Source organism: Carassius carassius, chromosome 14 (assembly GCF_963082965.1).
Source record: "Carassius carassius chromosome 14, fCarCar2.1, whole genome shotgun sequence".
NCBI classification, from domain to species: Eukaryota; Metazoa; Chordata; class Actinopteri; order Cypriniformes; family Cyprinidae; genus Carassius; species Carassius carassius.
The window spans coordinates 4,650,635-4,669,695 of NC_081768.1; the positions used below are offsets into that span (position 1 = coordinate 4,650,635).

Here is a 19,061-nt window from a genome sequence, read left to right on the forward strand (position 1 = left end):
GCCTTTACTTTGATTAAATTATTCATTTCTTTCCGAATAAGTGAACTATTGCCCTGTGCATCTGTTTCATTAGCTGATGAATATCATTATTTATCAAAGGGAAGAAAAAATAAAATAAAATAAAATAAAATAAAATAAATATATATATATATATATATATATATATATATATATATATATATATATATATATATATATATATATATATATATATATATATATATATATATATATTCTGTTGCTTTTATAGGAGCATGAAAATTTCTGCATTATATTTGCAAGTGTGTCCATCAAAAAAAAAAACACAGCACTCATTTAAATGATCAATTTGAAATATACTTTTGCAGTTTAAGTTATTCTACTCATTTTCAAACTGAGGCATCTTCTGGTTGGGGATTTTTTCCACTTTGTGAATTATTAACTCTGTGTAAAAAACAAACAAACAAAAAAAGCCTCTGAATTTGATGTTTTGTTAATTTTCTGACAATCAAGGTCAAGTTTTGATCAGACAGACCTGTTAACAAATTTTACAGTTTTGTAACCTGTTCTGGTGTATTTATAAAAATGAACTAGAAAAATGTATTTACTAGTTTGAGTGATTCTTGTAGGACTCGTTATCATTTGAACATTGAATTTATATTTAAATGCAATAATTTTAAGTTTTTTTTCTTACTGTTATCCAACAAATTTATATTAAAATCTCCCAGTAAAATTGTTTCAGTGCGACAATTAAACAATTTAAACAGTTAATCAAAATCATGGTAAAATGAAACATTATGAGAAGGAGGGTTATATAAGTGAAAGTGAAAGTCGTGGCATTTGCCAAGTATGGTAACCTATACTTGGAATTGGTGCTCTGCATTTAACCCATCCAAGTGCACACACACAGCAGTGAGAAGTGAACACACCGTGAACACCCGGAATGGGCAGCTATATATCCAGTGCCCGGGGAGCAACTGGGGGTTCAGTGCCTTGTTTAAGGGCACTTCAGCAATGAATATTGAGGGTGGAAGAGAGCACTGTTCATTCACTCCAAAATGATGATGTGATGCAAAATTCAGCAAACTGAATTTTCAGCATCATTCCTCCAGTCTTCAGTTTCAGCATTTATTTGAAATATGAATCATTTGTAGCAGTAGAAAAGTCTTTATTTTCACTTTTGAAAATCTGAATTACTCCAAACTATTGAACACTAAAAGCATGTAGTTCTCTGATCAATCTAGGGGTTTTATATAATAGGATTTGAATTAACATTTGAATTGACGAATATACGTTTTTTTTTCTCCTTGTTTGCAAGTTGCTTTGGATAAATATGCAGAAATTATATATATATATAGTACTGTACTTGTGAATGATACATGAACCAAAATATAAGTTCAGCTCAGTGATGTTTTTGTCTTTGTATGGAAAAGAGCAGCAGCGAACTTCACATTTTGCGTTCCACAAAAGCTAGAGTGACAGAATTTGGTTGAACTGTTTCTTTAAGTTCTGCTTCAGCTCTATCTCTCCCCCGCTCCTGCACGCTGCTTTCTATCTCACCCAATCTAATGAACATGGTGGTGAAGAGGCGTCTGCATGCCTACGCCTCTCAGACGCCGCGCATAATTGTTTCTTTCTGTCTCCGCTGGCATCTGAGCTCATGTGTGAGAGGTGAATGGTCTGTCATACTCTTAATGAGCTCAACCCACTAAAGTCAACTGTGCTCTGCCCGTTAGAGGAAGCCATTTGCATTAATGAAAAGAGAGAAAACACATCGCCTCACCTACCAATTACTGCTACAACAGACTATGGCAAGATCTCTTTGTGCATGTTTAGCATGTTTGCGTTTGCCCTTTGAGCGTGTTTTTATGCATACAGTGACCTTGTAATTCTAGAAGTGTACCGCGAGTTAAATGCATTCTGTGTGTGTTTGAGAGGCTGGGCTTGTAATGCATGGATATATATTCAGGTGAGCAAATATGCTTATGGAGCACTGCTTGACATTGCCCTAATGATGTCGTGTCACCCGGCGTCCACTGTGGCCCCACAGCCAATTAGCACAGACAGAGAAACTGTTTTACACACACAAGACAAATCAAATTACCCATCTGCCCTCAGCCCTTGATCGCGCGAAGCCTCTGTTATTTATTCAGAGTCACTCGTTCATTTGGGCACCATGGGAGCCCAGGGTGATGCTGCAGGTGTGTGTGTGTGTCTGTGTGTTGTGTTCATTAAAGCACACAGGTCAAGAATGTGTGCATGCTATCTTCACCTGGTCAAGTGTGTGAACCATACTAGAAAATTTATTTTTCGGCTGAATAAAAACAGTCATACTGCCTCTATGCTTCAAATCACGTTTAAATAATTATATACACTCTCCAAAAAACAAAACACAAAAAAAAAACAGTACCCTTTCAAAAGATAGTGGTGAAACCAGGTCGATTAGGGCACTTTTTGTCATTGAAATGACTGGGAAAAAGTGTTCCAATCAACCTGAATTGATCGACTAATTGTATACTTTAGGTGCTAATATGTACTTTTATAGTACTAATATGTACCTTTTATGTAATATGTTCCATTTGATAAAATACAGAACAAACATGTACCTGTTAGCTTTCATAACTTAGGATAACACTCCACTGACATGTACCTTTTGTTCAAAGCTGTATTTATTAGATCAGTACACTTAAATGGCAACACAATGGGATTTACTTTGTGGTGGGACTTTTAGGGAGAAAGTCACATTAGTTTAATTTTAATTTAATACAATTTTTATATTTATTATCAATATTATTATTTTTAAAATTACTATTGCTATTTTTTCCAGTTTTAGTTCAGTTTTGGTTATTATTTATTTATTTAATTTATTTAATTTAAGTGCTTAAACTGTTGATTTTTTTTAATCTAAAATGTATATTTTTATTTAGCTTCTGCTTTATTTTAATTAAAAAATAAACAAACCAAACTCGTTTTAGTTAACAATAACAGCCCTAGCCTCAGCCATGGTGCCAGAGGACATCAGACATCCCTGTGCCCCCCATTCGGACTGAGAGGGGCGGTCGGACTTAGTAGTTATAGTCTTAAGATTATAGTCTTTCTCATACAACTGCCTGCTGTTGCTTCTGCTTGCTTTTAGATGGAAAAGCTGCCCATAACCTCTGTTTTCTTTGTAATAATAGCATATCGAAATAGATTTGGCAAACAATCTGGTTATATCCTCTTCTTTGGAAAGCGTCAAATTATTTTACCATGCATTTTCACAGAGGTGAGCAATGTAGCCAATCACAGATATGTTTACTGATTTCTAAAACGCAGTGGCCAATCAGAGGTGTTTAGGTTGGAATTCACGCACTCACCGCTCCAGTCACCATATTTTTGTCCAGTGCTCAGAGTTCTATCATGCTTGTAACTTTTTTCTAGCAAAGACATTTTAAAAAGTTTCATTGTGTAGTCACGTTCATTGTTCTTTTTTTTTTCTTTGTTAGATCGTAATGAATGAGTGACAGTTTTTAATAAATATAAAGGGAGGACTCTTTGCATGCTGTTTAAGATGATATATTCAGAATTTAAATAAAACTTGTGTTTTTCATGCTTGACAAGCGCCACGTACGACACAGACAAAGCTAACTACTACACTATATAGAAAAAGATAATAATTTCAGAAGCACAGATGTGATTCTGCAACCGATCTGGTCCAAACGCAGGATTTAGGTAAGGGAACAGTTATTATTTGTTTTGGCTGCTATGCCAAATCGTGTACTTAATTTAACAGTGTTTTTGTGAACATATATACTGTATACTTTATTAACAAATAATTGTAATACTTTTTTTGTTTAGTTAATGTTAGTTAATGTATTCAAGTGTATTCATGCATTTATTATTGTAAAGTACTACCTAAATAATATATTTCAAGCATTCACTTAAAAAATATGAACAGCACCCCCAACCCCCAGGATTATCCCCCGCTAAAAAAACATAAAAAGCCTGGCCTGAGCCCATAAAAGATTTAAAAATTTTGTCCATGTTACAGTATGGAAAAGTTCTTCTAACCTTTAAAAAAAAAAGCAATTCTGCAAAGTTTGAGAAAGTGTGAATTGCTTTAGATCTGTTTCTAAGGGTCTGTGGGGGGATTAAATGTATTGAATTGCTCTGCTCACTTTTGCTCATTTATACATTTCAATTACTTGTGCGTTAGTCCGCCAGGTGGGGTTTAGAGGTCTGTGTGTGTGTGTGTGTGTGTGTGTGTGTTTGTCTGGGAAAGGAGTAATTCTGTAAACTCCAGTTAGACTGAACGTAACTCTGACATGGATCTGATTAGGTCTCTGCAGTGAGCTTCAGAGCTGCTGTAATTAAGCTGTCAGTCAAATGCAGCTTACATGGGGAGAAAATAAATACCAGCAGAGAATGTGGGAGGAACCTTATTATTAAGACTTTATGGGCCAATATGTAATTTTTTTTAGAACTTACTGTACAAATGTTTGATATTGTACTTTTATCTTTTTAAAGTGCACTGTAGTGAAAAAAAAACAAGAAAGAAAACCTTTAGTTGTTACTACATTACATTTAGTCATTTAGCAGACGCTTTTATCCAAAGTGACTTATGATTGAGGACAATGGAAGCAATCAAAAACAACAAAAGAGCAATGATATACTGTACAAGTGCTATAACAAGTCTCAGTTAGCTTAAACGCAGTACACATAGCAAGGGCTTTTAAATAATATAATAAATAAAAAGAAAACAGATAGAATAGAAAAAGAATAGAGCAAACTAGTGTTAGAGGTCTTTTTTATAATTGTATAATAAATGAAAAGAAAATAGATAGAATACAAAAAGATTACAAAGGTAGTTAGATTTATTTATTTATTTATTTATTTATTTAGAATAGAATTAGAATAGTGAGTGCCAAAGTTAGAGGGTCAAATGAAGATGGAAGAGATGTGTTTTAAGCCGATTCTTGAAGATGGCTAAGGACTCAGCTGCTCGGATTGAGTTGGGGAGGTCATTCCACCAGGAGGGAACATTTAATTTAAAAGTCCATAAAGGTGACTTTGTGCTTCTTTGGGATGGCACAATCAAGCGCCATTCACTTGCAGAATGCAAACTTCAGGAGGGCACATAAGTCTGAAGTAATGAATTAAGGTAAATGGGTGCAGAACCAGAAGTGGTTTTGTAGGCAAACATCAATGTCTTAAATTTTATGTGAGCAGCTATTGGTAGCCAGTGCAAATTGAAAAACAGAGGTGTGATGTGTATTCTTTTTGGCTCATTAAAAATTAATCTTGCTGCCGCGTTCTGGATCAATTGTAAAGGTTTGATAGAACTGGCTGGAAGACCTGCCAAGAGAGCATTGCAACAGTCCAGCCTGGACAGAACAAGAGCTTGAACAAGGAGTTGTGCAGCATGTTCCGAAAGAAAGGGCCTGATCTTCTTGATGTTGAATAAAACAAATCTGCAGGACTGGACACTTTTAGCAATGTGGGCTGAGAAAGTTGATCATCAATCATAACTCCAAGGTTTCTGGCTGTTTTTGAAGGGGTTTTGGTTGATGTGCCTAACTTGATGGTGAAATTGTTATGAAACGATGGATTTGCTAGAATCACAAGCAGTTCTGTCTTGGCAAGGTTGAGTTGAGGGTGATGGTCCTTTATCCAGCATGAAATGTCTGTTAGACAAGCTGAGATGCGAGCAGCTTCCGTCGAATCATCAGGATGGAATGAGTGGTAGAGTTGAGTTTCATCAGCATATAGCAGTGGTATGAAAAGCCATGTTTCTTAACCACATCGACTCTGGGGACCCACCGGAGGGTCCAATATTGCATAGCAATGATATGCCTAATTCTCAAAAAAAATCAAAATAACAGCTGAAGTGGTCAATGACAGAACCTAATGATGCCATGTAGACAGAGAAGAGAAGTGGTCCAAGAACTGATCCCTGAGGCACCCCAGTAGCTAAATGTTGCGACTTGGACACCTTACCTCTCCAAGATACTTTGAAGGACCTATCTGATAGGTAAGACTCAAACCACTGCAGTATGGTTCCAAAGATTCCCTTTGTCAGTAGGGTTGACAGCAGGATCTGGTGATTAACCATGTCAAAATCAGCGGACAGATCGAGCAAGATAATCTTGTGTCATTCAGAATTCAGAATCATATTGAGACTGGTGTTCAAAATCAAGTTCAGTTCCTGCTTTTAAATTGAAAATCATAAATGTTAGATAATATGAATAAATGTTCGAAATTGTTTTTGTTCTACTGTTTAATATATATATATATATATATATATATATATATATATATATATATATATATATATATATATATATATATATATATATATATATATATATAATATTCCAAATAATGTTTTTCTATCATTTCCTCCTGTTGCAGTATATGCAGTATTTTTTTAATGTATCTGAAAATAATAATATGGACATTTTGTGGTGCTGTATTGTCAAATTTAAACCTGGTGTGATGGTTAATTTCTTTGACAGTTTTTTGGATAATTATGTCAAATCAGTTACTATGCATAAGGTAATAAACATGCATAATTACTCAGAACATAAATGATTATCTATTTTTGTCAGAAAGCTTGTTTATGAAAACTTCTGTTCTGTTGATTCTTTTTGTAATTACAAAGAATAATTCCTATTCCTGGCATTGAGTTATTCAACTTTCTTTTGGAACGTGGCCAATCAATTTAAATTCACACTCATAAATTACAAAGTCAGTCAGTTCTTCGGGAGTTTTCTCACTGTTATTGGTGTTGATATTGGAGTTCAGTTTGTTTAAATTTTGTTCGTTGCTGATTGTGATGTCCCAAACAAAAAATAAATGTTTCAATTAATTTCTCCTTATGTGTGTGTGTGTGTGTGTGTTTGATGGGAATGGAAGAAATGTGTCCATTTTAATGAACTAGAGTGTCTTCAGAGCAAACATGTCACGGGTGATACGGCTGTCTAACTCGTGTTTTTCTTTGTCAGGTGGTGTTTGAAGGTATCCGTGGAAGCGGCTTTGAGGGAGACATCGCTATCGATGACGTTTCTGTTTCCAAGGGGAAATGCAAACAAAAGGATAGTGTGGACAAAACAGGTCTGTACCATCAGTGACACTTCTACAGCACAAAACACTCCTCAGCCTTGATGCTTCAGTAATGAACTTCATTATATTGCTTCATGTAGATGAGAGAGTGACTAAAAGCCACATTACCAGTTAGCATGCAGCGTTTTTTTTTGTTGGAAAAGACAAAAGCCTGTAAGTGATGAAACAGCACTGAGAACTGACCTTAAACCAATCTTATTTAATTATCCTTATGTTGTTCCAAGACTTACTTTCTTCTGTTGAACACAAGTGGAGAACATTTGGAAGTACTGTTTGGACTTTCAAGAGATGAAAAAATACCATAAATGTATCATATAAGTAATCGATACAATGCAAAGATTGAAGTCATACAAATCTTGACATGCACTCTAGCTCTTCTTAGTAAATGTCCATGAGAAAAGCGACGTCAGGTTTGTGAACAAACTGTTCCTTTGAGTTGGTTCTTTTCAGTGATTTGGTTGATTCAGTTCACAAAACTGCTTTGGACGATGCATTCATGCCTCAGCAGCAGTTAACCTTGTAAACCTTAACATGAAATAATAGTCAGAATCTTTTTTTCTTCTCTTTTTCTCAGTGTAGCAGTTTATTGAACCTTTAGTCAAAATTTGAAAACTCAGAGATGATTCAGAAGCCCACACTAAGCTAAAATTGCTGATATTTATTGGCTAAAAGTAAGATGAAATTATTATAGTTTGTAATGTAAAACTATGAGATGATTATAACAGTATAGCAGACTGCCTACTGTACATACGTTGTCACTCTGTTTCTCACAATAATATGTCTTAGTAAAATTATATTAAAAATATTTAGTTTGATGAGCAAAGCTCTTTCATTTTTAATGTGGAGGAAAAACTATGCAATGCAATACAATAATTTGGAGATGAACAAATAATCATTTCCAATAGTATGATATTATTCATATGGTTTCATATCTGATGCTCAGTTGTTAACGTGTATGGATAATCAAGTAAAGCTAAGTTCCTTCAGTCCAGTTAATGTTCATCTTGAAACATTACTAAAATATATAAAAGTTATTACATTTACTTTATAAAGATTTCACAGCAAAAAGACATGTAAACCACGACCTTAAAATGTTTTAAATTAAACCTAAAAGTTAACTGAAGGTGAAAATAATGATAAAAGAAATTATGAAATTTTCTCACACAAATCTATCACATCACTTCAAAATACTAGGAAGTACAAGTCAACTCTTTCAATTATGATTCGTGGTGCTTTTTTATTCTTCTTTGAGCTTTTAATAAGACAGATAGAATATCAAACGGTCTGTAAGGACATTGTAAGGACATGAGGATGAGTAAATGATGACAGAATTTGAATGATCACAACAGGAAGGTATTAGAGATGAACTGTCAGTAGGTAAGATGTTGCTGATGGTGGAGGCAGCTGTAGTGGGCTGCTTCTTCTCACCGTGTGCAGCCCTCTGATGGTGCGGCAGGCCTCGGGTCTCCTCCTGAATGATGATCTTGGCACATGATGGGTGTGAATGCACCCACACAGACAGGAAAAGGCCCAGTGCCAGACACTCTGAGAGAGACAGGGCAGCTGTCCAGAACACCATTCGAAACCCACCAGATGAATTGGTAAATTCTCATTACTGTAATGCAGGACAATAAACTGTTTGTTTATGCTTTAGAAATGTCACAATATAAATAATTGACTCTCAATGCACATGCAGTACACTACTGATTAAAAATGTATGTTTTTTAAAGAAGTCACTCAATATGTAATGTGAAATATTAATTCAACATTTGTTGACTGTCTGTTTGTCTGTATGACATAAAGATAGATATAAACACTTTTTTTTTGTCCAGATGAAAGATTTTGTGGAGACAGTTAAAGCAAAATATGCATTGTGCTTATTACATCTACAGAGACCTGTAGCAAGACAAAACCAAATATATATGTAAAACATCAATATAAAGAGTATATGAGCAAATAAGAATATATGAATATGACTAGATAATAGATAATAATTGAAATAAAAGACTGTGAAGATTGTAAAAGACAATATGGTTCATATGGCCTTCCTTCCAAAGAGCAGAAATGCAGTGTTCACAGTTACTCTTGACAAAAATCATTCTCAGAAACTATAAGATACACAATTATCAAAGAATTATTCAGATGAGAGCAAGACCAATTCATCAAAAATGATGTATACTATTACAACTATGAAGAGTATACCAGTAACTGTCCTTAAAAATGACCTCACAGTGCTTCGTGTCACACAGTCTTTTATAGAATAATTTCTTAAATCAAAGACTTAAATCATCATCACAATTTCAGGGCATAGTGATTTTTGATAAATTGAAGTCTTGACCTTTTTGCTCTGAATATTAAAAATGGCAGAACCCTTATTCTTACTCTGTGAAACCTGTCAAGAACATGTCCTGGCCATATATCATATATAATATCAAAATCAAGAGAAAGCTATATAAGTTGGGTTCTTTTAGGACTACAGTATTAGGTATTTTTGTGTGTGTGCGTGACATTGTGACATTGCTATGACAATTACTGTAAGCACACTTCAACTTCTACAGTAGTTTATATTGCCATAATGCAAAACATCTCATTCTTTTGTTAGAGTGGTAAAAACAAATATATATATATATATATATATATATTTGTTTTTACCACTCTAACAAAAGATATATATATATACTGTATGCGTGTGTGTGTGTATGTGTCTAAAAATGTGTCTACATATTTATTTATTTTTTGTGATTATGTTTGGTTGAGCAAAATTTGTAGTTCACTATTTGTAGTTCACTAAATAGTTCACCAAATTATCTTAAATTATTATCATATACATTCTGAGGAGTTCTGTCTAATTAGGTTTCCTTTTTTGTCTTACTGCTTAATTTGTCAGATGATCTCAGATTTCAAAGCTACATCTTAATTCTTTAAGTCCACTATCATGCAGTGTCATTTTTAAATAAACAGCTAGGATTTAGCAAAAAACAAATATTTTTATTAAATGATACACTAGCTGTTAATCCTGACGTTTACACAACATAATGAACAAACTGTGTATTTTAGTCTGTGCATTTAGCAGACTCTTTTATCCAAAGCGACTTACAGTAGTGCATTCAGGCTATCAATTTTTACCTATGTTCCCGGGGAATCGAACCCCCAACCTTGCTCCCCAACCTAGTGCAATGCTCTACCAATTGAGCTACAGGAACACTATTTATTAAGCTACACTATTTATACAGCTACACTATTTATTAACATTATTGTAATGGTATTTTTAAATAGGGTCAAATAGGGTCTAGACATTCAGGAGTGCAAAAACTATCTGAAAAGTTGAGAAAACACATTGTTAACCTTGTCATCATGAATATTAATGAACCAACACATCAGCTCATTTGCTGAAAGGCATGTAAGCAAACATTAGCACTATGGTCTATAAAACGGTTCAGCCCACTTTTAACACTATTGTTTTGTTTTAAAGCAGTCTGCTTTTTTTTCTATCTCTTGCCGTCAAACAAAACAAATAATTATCTCCCAAACTGGAAAATGACCTGAAACAGATTCCCCTGCATACAGGCACCACTGTGCGATGTGCCAAAGCATGTGCGCTGCCCGCTAGGCATTAGTTTCTTCTGACAGTAACACATACGGACATTTTCATATACCAATCCACCTAGCTCCTACTGCTCCAGCCTGATATTTGTAATTTTTTTTTAAATGGTTAAACACCTCAGGAAGCCAAAAAAAATTAAAATAAAATTAAATAAAAAAAAATCCATTATTGTTTCAAGTTCTAATGTAAGCTTATACATTAGTCTCTGAAGTAGTACAGCTCTGCTCTCTTCTGTACCTGGGTCGGTATAAACACTGGTGTTATATCACACACACACGGCCCACACAGTAAAACCTGTTCATGCTGCCCACAGGTGCTGAGCTGTGCTTACACACAGGAAAGTGTAACGTGAGCTGCGTGCGCCGCACCGCAGGGCAGAACAAAAGAGCCAAATTAATGATTAAGATCAATCATTGTGAAAGCTCCCTCACAGAGAGAATATTCCAGCTCCCAGCCGCATGGATTGCTGATAGCTGTTGTTTGTTCAGGGAAAGTTGTGTGTATGTGAGTTTGTGCATGTGTGTGCTGTTAGCTTGCAGGCTCTGTCTCTGACCCATGAGGCTATGCTATAGAGGATATGTGCATTCATCAATGAAACTCCTCTCCTCTTTGATTCTTTGATGTTTTTCAGGGTCTTTCCTGTTATGCAGTACATTTGGAACTCTGTGGGTATAACATACTTTCAGAAGTCTGTTCTGGTTAAGCTCAAAAACTTTCAATAGGTTGAGTATTTATACGATTAATGGGAAGGATGCCTAAAAAGATGGGAATAAAGTGGGAAAAAGTTCAGCTTGATTTTTAAATAGTCAATCTTAACAATTTCTCAGATTGTAAATGAGATGAATCAGCTAAATCCACAACACATCAGAGAAATTCATCAAATTTCTTATAGAAAGCTGCAGGGATGACGTATTTGCGTTTTCCAAAACATGGAAAGGAGTTCACATTTTAGTATGAGTGAATCTGTTCAAATAATCTATTGAAGAGAGCAGACATGAGCTACTCCCACAACTATGCACAGTGAAAAGTATTTATTACAATAAAGAGAAATATGAGCCATATGAAATGCCTAAAAAAAAGTCTAACAGCCAACAAAGGCAACAAAATAAAAGTTACATTTTTATTTTATTTTATTTGTACATGTTAGCCAGTTAGCTAGTTAGTTAGTCTAATTAGCATAACCATCCCTTTCATTTACATTTTGAAACATTAAAAAAACTTTACAGATGCTTACATTTATTTTGAAGAAAATAAAGTAAAATTAAATATGCAGTTAACTCAAGCAAAAACATTCCACAGTGTCAGTGTTCCTGTTATGATGTTTTAAAAAGGCTATTTCAAAATACTACTTAAACAACACGGGCTAATACACAGTCGTTGTGATTTTTACCTCTATATTGATATTTTTTCTACTCCTCTTCTTTGCGTCGCTTCCTGCCTTGTGCCCCTGATAATTTTCTTTTTTTCACTAATTTTTTTTTAAATTATACTTTAAGAGCACATAAATAGCAAAACTATTTTAACTGCATGTGCCATGCATAATTAATGCGTTATGATGATGTTTTATAATTATGTCATAATGCAGAAAGTGTTGACATGTTGTCAAATCTTTTGATTTTTAAACATTATTTGAATCAGTTTGATGATTGATCGGTATTAAAATTAGAAAATAATTAGAAATTATTAAAATTAGAAATGATTTTACTTAATATATAGGTGTAGGAGCGCACAATGGTCAATAGGGCTGAAAAAATAAATAAATAAATAAATAGCCTTCCTGCGGCGCACCCCAGTCATTTTGTGCCCTAGGCAACTGCCTATGTTGCCTATGCCACGAGCCGGCCCTGTTTGGGGACATTAAACATCATCATACCATACAGGCGAACCTATCTATTAGGGCTGCACAATTAATTGAAATTAAATCTCAAAGGAAATAAATCGCAATTAGGCAGAGGCTGCAATTGTCATGCATATCTTTCAGTGAAGCATGGTTTTGTGATCAGCAGTAAATTTCCACCCAAAGGCCAGAGGGCGCTCTTGCGTTGAAAATCCAAATATGCCCCGAAGAAGAAATTCTGGAAATCGCTGCAGCTGAATAAACAGAAGATTTAACTGCTTTCGTTGATTCACTGGGACTAATTAACGAACAACTACGGCTACCGTATATATGGTTTATCTGAGTTCTTCTTATTATAATTTTCATCATAATAATGTATATCTATAATGAAATGCTAATCGACATAGCCTTAATCACTGCTTAGAAAACAATGAAATATAGTGTGCCTTAATTATTCTGTTTAAGAAGCCACATCATCTTACAGAAGGACTTATTTTAAACACTTGACTGACGTTATAAAGTGAATTTGGAGTTAAAACGTTATCAAATGTGGTATTTTCACATGCTCTCAGATGGAGCATCATTTACTACACAGAGCCATAGTTTACTGAGAAGATATGCAGACAGGTGTCATTATCGTGAAAGATTTTGTCGATTTCATAAACCTACAATTATAATGTCTGCGATTACGAATGTAATTTTGCATAGCTTGTCAGTGAACTACGGCTCTGTCTAGTAAATGCTGCTCCACCTGAAAGCAGGTGATGGAGATTTACTGCTAATCACAGAACCCGCTTTACTGACTAAATGCGCATGAGAATCGGATTAATCACGTTTGATTAATCATGCATCCCTACTATCTATTAACTATTCTGCTTTTACAGACTTTTGAAAACGGTTCTAACTCTGATATTTAGTGAAATGCTTTTTAAAATAAAGACTGAAAGAGTTGGTGAAAGCTTAGTTTTGGTGACAGTGACCATGGTGTAGTTTGTTTATAGTCTACATGTAGCTTTTTATTCTTGGTTATTGACTTCAAAATTCATACAAATTGTGTTACTTTTTTAGGATTATTATGATGAATAAAACATATTCATATTCTTACATGAGCAATACTCTAATCCAGTGGGAAATCCTATTGTCTTTTTGTTGAGGGAACCAGGGTGATGCTAACTTCAAGACTGGCCTTGCAGCGCTCAATAGTTAGTGACTAATGCTGGTTTTCCCTCCAAAATGATGTCCCTTCCTGTACGATGATGTCATTTAAGGAACTGATTTATGTTAGTTAAGGGATTTTACTAACTGGATGAAAAGTGATATTTCACACTCAGGACTCCAAACAGAAAATCAATAATCTGAGGTAAACATGTTGTGTAACATTAATTAGTAAATGAACAAATTAAGAAATAATGGAATATTTCTTAATAAATTGCCTGTTTTTCTAGAGAATATGATTTTCATCTTTAGACATGATTGGGACATGAAAATGTACAGCATAGCCAGAATGACCCTGGTCTCCTCTGGCCTGTTCTGCTGGGGGGTTGCCCATGGGAGCTCAACCATGAGCTGTTCTTTCTTTAGAGATGAATGATGATTGGCTCTGATGTCCCATGTGTTACTGCGTCCCCATAAATCACACCATGACTGGGATTTGGCTGTAGGGTGGAAAGGCGGAGTGGGTAGAATGAGAAAGAAGTAGTATGTGTGATTTGAAACGAAGGTGACCTGTTGAATCTGAATTAGAAATCTAAAAACCCCACAACACACACAGACATTAAAACTTATGCCACCCACTGACTGTTGATAGATTCGTTTTTGGATGCTTTATTAACTAATTTCCCTCTCTCTTTGAGACTCTTTGTTTTTTCTTTTATTTTCTTTTATGCAGCCTGTCCACACATCTGTACACCCACTTTCAAAATTACTCACCTCCTTCAAAAGTCCTTGAGAGATGTCAGGGCTCACACGATCTTGTTCTGTATTGAAAAGGAAGAATAAAAGGCTTTATTATGAATATATTGATTTCCTGCTAGCCAGAGAAATCCTTAATATAAATTAATATAGATTTTTTTAAATACAATACCTGCTCTTTATTTATTAAACCCATTTTGTTGGCAGCTTGTATGCATAATTAAATGTGCACGTGTATGTGTTATGATTGGAGTCTGCTTCTCAAACAACACTGCAAGCATGTTTGGTTCAGCCCTCATCATAATCTGAGGCCATTTCCTGTGCCGAAAGATATTACTCAACTTTACCTTGGAGGCATAATGACTTGTAATTGTCCTCTCGCAGGTCATCCGTCTTCCGTAGCTCATAGATATTACCGCTTACAGCCTCCAGTTCAGTCATACGATGATGCCAGCCGCTGTAACCCCATTCGTCTGATCTATTATTTCAGTGTCCTGTGCTCCTTTGTGCCAAAAACTCAACAGGAGCACAAAACCATTTACGACAGCATCCCAAGTTCTCTTCTGAAAGAGGTCCGACCCTGCAGCTATTGTGTGGTTAAGGTTAAGAGATGATTTTCTTTACAAAAGCATTTTATGAAGTACATATTGAGGTAAATTGCCCCATTTTGGATGCTTAGAATTAGATTTGCAATGCTTTAGGCCTTGAACCAGTCACTTCTCCGTATGTACAGCTCTCAGTTTGTATAGAATGCAAGCCATAGGTCACATTCACTGTCAGAAATCATGTGCAAAAGTTTTACCTTTACAGGTACAACATCTGGGGCAGTATCCTTGAAAAGGATATTAGTGCCATAGAGTACTCATACTGTATGTACCCTTAAAGAGATTCACTTTTTTTTCACCATTATTTTCACCTTTTAATTGTTCCAAACCTTTATGAGTTTGTTTTCTTCTGTTGAACACAAAATAAAATATTCTGAAGAATGCTAATATCCAAACAGCTGCCGGACCTAAGATTCGAACCCACAACCTTCAGGTTACAAGTCAGACTTTCTAACCATTAGGCCACAACTACCTATTCATGACCAACAAAATACCTATATTAAGGGCCTTCAAAATGTAATTTTCATATGGATGATTTATATTCAAAGCATTCCTATAGCTCAACACCAAGCGGTTTTGGATATAAACATACATATTAATTAGCACAAACATTTACATTTATGCATTTAGAAGACTCTTTTATCCAAAGCAACTTACAGTGCATTCAGGCAATACATTTTTTACCTAACATGTGTTCACTGGGAATCAAACCCACAACCTTTTTCACTGCTAATACAATGCTCAACCACTGAGCCACAGGAACTATGTGGCTTCTGAGACAAAGTAGATAATTAAATGAAACATCAGAACTGTCAGAGAGCAGCTTCTGAGCAATTTCTTCTGGGGCCGTGATGCTCATGTAGGAGATGCAGGTTTGAATCCCATTCACTCCCACAGTACTTTCATGTTCCTTTTTCACTATTCTGTCAATATAAACTGGCAAACGGACAAAAATAAAGAAGTGGTTGTGTAAAGAGTGTAATAGAGTGTTTGTCTTTATGTTTACAGCAGTTCTGTCTGGGACACACCAGAGTCTTCACCTTCTTCCTATGATTGTCCAGCTGCTTTGCAACATCTGTCTGACATTCCTCCTCAGATGATACAGATACCCCTCAGCACACACACCGCCAGCGTAGGACGCCCCCCTGCGGCAGCAATAAGAACTGCCCCAACACGTGACCACCCTTCCAGCTACTGCCTCCTTCATTTCCTCCTCTTTCTCATTCCCTTTGTCCTAGCTTCACACCTCAAGTCTACTTTTTCTTTGGTTTTTTCATCATCTTTGTGGTCTCTTGTTGAGCTTATGTTTGCTCCATTGTTTTTTTTTTTTTTTTCATTTCTGTCCATATGTCTTGACACCTTCATCTCAGTCACCCCTGTGTATGGATCTGACACATCAAAGTGTCAATTATTACCAAAGATGATGGAGGGCTTACAGGATGAACAGATGGCTGAAAGAGCAACACGAACATCTTTTCCCCAAATGAACTACTGTTTCCAGAGACTCAAGTGCAAGGAGATGTGATTTCCTTAAGACACTATGATTGCAAGGAATAGTGTGAGCCAGAACGGATGAGTGAAACAGGTGGTCACGAAGCTACTGATGACCTGAATGGACCTGTACATGCACGTGTACATGATATATTGGAAAGTATCAAGCTGCAGAAAGGACAAACAGACTCCAACTGTAACTTCTAGGACTACGACAATGTGAAACTAAAGAAGCACAAATTTATATCTTTTTTTTTTTTTTTGGTTCCTTTATGTGGTATTCCGTCAGTCTGGATTTGCTGTACACTTCTTGTCCTTTGGCTTTCTTTAGCAGCCACTGCTTAATTGCCGTTTAGTTTGTTATGGGGTATAATTTGATTTAGAAAACGACACAACGTGAACTTTGGACCAGAAGAGCATCAGTTACCTCACCCTCAATATACAAGAACCATAAAGCACCTGGACAACTTATGAGAATGATAATTTTTAGCTTCAGTCAAACTGTCGGGAGAGTGTTGACTCACTGGGTCAGTCGTTCTCATTCAGCAATAGAACCGTACCTCTGACTGCAAGGGATATGATTTGGGCACACATACTCCAACAGATGGATGCCTCTGGAAAGACAAACTCCACTCTTGGCTTTGATGATCAAGAATGTAATTTTGCATAGTGTCAGAGAAATCACATGTACGTGCAAGCTCTTCAAGGGTTTGCTATTGACAAATTTCAGATGTATTTTATTTTGGAAGTTTTGAGATGGCAATCAAACAGTGTTAATGTAACAAGTTGATCTAAAAGACAGTTCTCATCCTATAATAATGCTGCTTTCCACTTAAATCAGAAAGTTGGACTTTCTAGCTTCCTACTTCCTACTTGGGAAAACTGCAATAGAATGCCATTTGAAGTTGCTGTTGAAATCCACAACTTCTGGTGAGATGGTGGCATCCAGTAAGATGCACACACTTCTAAGCAAATAAAATACATCAATAGGTCAAAGTTCCTGCATTAAATGATGATAAAACATGTTTAGCAAACATCTGCAGATAAATGATCCTCTAAGATGATAATCATCCACCTGCAGAACAAATGCTAGCACTGTGGAGCATCATTTATCCTCTAATATGGCTGCTAGGGACTTCTTTGGCCCTGTCCCAGATGGCATCCTCCGAGTCCACACTTTCATGGAGTAATGCCTCTTTGACTGTCGGGTAGAAGTCTGCTGCGGAGCTTGCCCCAGTGCGGGCTCGGCAGAAGTGCAGATCGTGGTTGCATAATGGCTGCAAAGGGGGTGTTCGTGAATGCAAAAATGAAAAATGGGACACCCTACGGTCTTGTTGACTTAACGAGCACGTGCACCAAGCGGCCATTGTAAGTCCGTAAGACTGCAAGTGCACATGAAGTGTTCCATTTGGGACAGGGCCTTTGTTGACAATCAAGATCTGGACAGCAAATGGTAGCATTGCCATTTTATTTTCTTATACATCATCTTCCAAACTTTAGGCAGTGGAACGCCTTCATGTTTGGAAATCGGAGACATCAAGTAGGAATATCCACATCTGACTTTGAATGGAAGGCAGCATAAGTCACAGATGCCAGTGGTTTGAGATTCAGATGCAATATGTTATGGATAATATTTCCTTCAAAAGTTGTGAAAGGTAGGCTACCCTCCTTGGAACTCTTTTTAAAATATGTCACGCTACTTAAAATAACATTTAAGCACATGGTTACAGTTCAGTAGCAATATGTGATTGTCAGATGTGTAAGGACCATCTGTTCGGTCCCTTTTGAAAGTTCAAGTACGTTTCATCATCACTGCAAGGGAAGGCCAGGCACAGAAGTATAAGAGCATATGACGAAAAGAAGGAACCATTTGTGCCTCTGTTTGAGTGTCCTTTATCATATTTGCATATGCTCAGATGTTACGGTGCAATCGTATATCCAGTATATATTTCAGTTGCTTTGCTCTAGTACTATTCATACTCGTAGTTCCATCCACAGTGGAGCTTTAAGGTAAGTCTGTTTACAGTCATAAAATGCGTAAAATGATTTTCCGGCTTGTAATATTTGCTCGCACTCATATTTAACCAATTCATATTTATCCTAATGTGGTGTACGTCTGTCACTGTTGAAGAGATTATCATAGACTCGCTCCTCAGGTAATTCCATAGGTAACAGGGACAGGGCCTGGAATAATTCAACCCCAGTCCAGGTTCTCCTACAGTTAAAGACACTCCCGTGGCTGTAATACTGTTCCTTGTGTATGTTACCGTAAACGCTCTGAAGTCTTGCACAATGCCTTCACTACGTCATATATAATCAGCTATCGTTTATAATCCATGCTAAATTTAGTAGAACCTACTACAGGACACGGACGATTAGATTTAACACACGAAGGAACATGAGAGAGAAACAATAAGTGGAGGGTTGACATTTTACGTTGCAGGATAGTCTGCGTTTATGTATTCCGAACATTTCTTTTGTTTCTTTTAGATATTCCGGCGTGCGTTTGGTAACTTCCCAATATTACCCAGAA

At 36.0% G+C, this 19,061-nt stretch overlaps 1 protein-coding gene and 1 long non-coding RNA gene across 3 annotated transcripts in view; one reads left to right on the plus strand and one right to left on the minus strand.

Annotated features, from left to right (window-relative positions):
- LOC132156757 (MAM domain-containing glycosylphosphatidylinositol anchor protein 1-like) overlaps positions 1–17,687 on the plus strand; it is a 270,738-nt gene extending 253,051 nt beyond the window's left edge. Inside the window, exons 17-18 of the mRNA XM_059565763.1 lie at positions 6,963–7,071; positions 16,046–17,687. Coding sequence (XP_059421746.1) covers positions 6,963–7,071; positions 16,046–16,137 — 201 coding nt within the window. The 3' untranslated portion in view covers positions 16,138–17,687. The remainder of the gene's footprint in view (positions 1–6,962; positions 7,072–16,045) is intronic.
- The window catches only part of LOC132156762 (uncharacterized), a 172,766-nt gene continuing 161,912 nt past the window's right edge, over positions 8,208–19,061 (minus strand). Inside the window, exons 4-5 of one of the 2 annotated variants that reach the window (XR_009437497.1) lie at positions 14,451–14,497; positions 8,208–8,643 (exon numbers count right to left, since the gene is read on the minus strand). This is a non-coding gene — a long non-coding RNA (uncharacterized LOC132156762). Of the gene's footprint in view, positions 8,644–12,939; positions 14,177–14,450; positions 14,498–19,061 lie in introns of those variants that run through there. The other variant, XR_009437496.1, reaches the window with a different exon arrangement.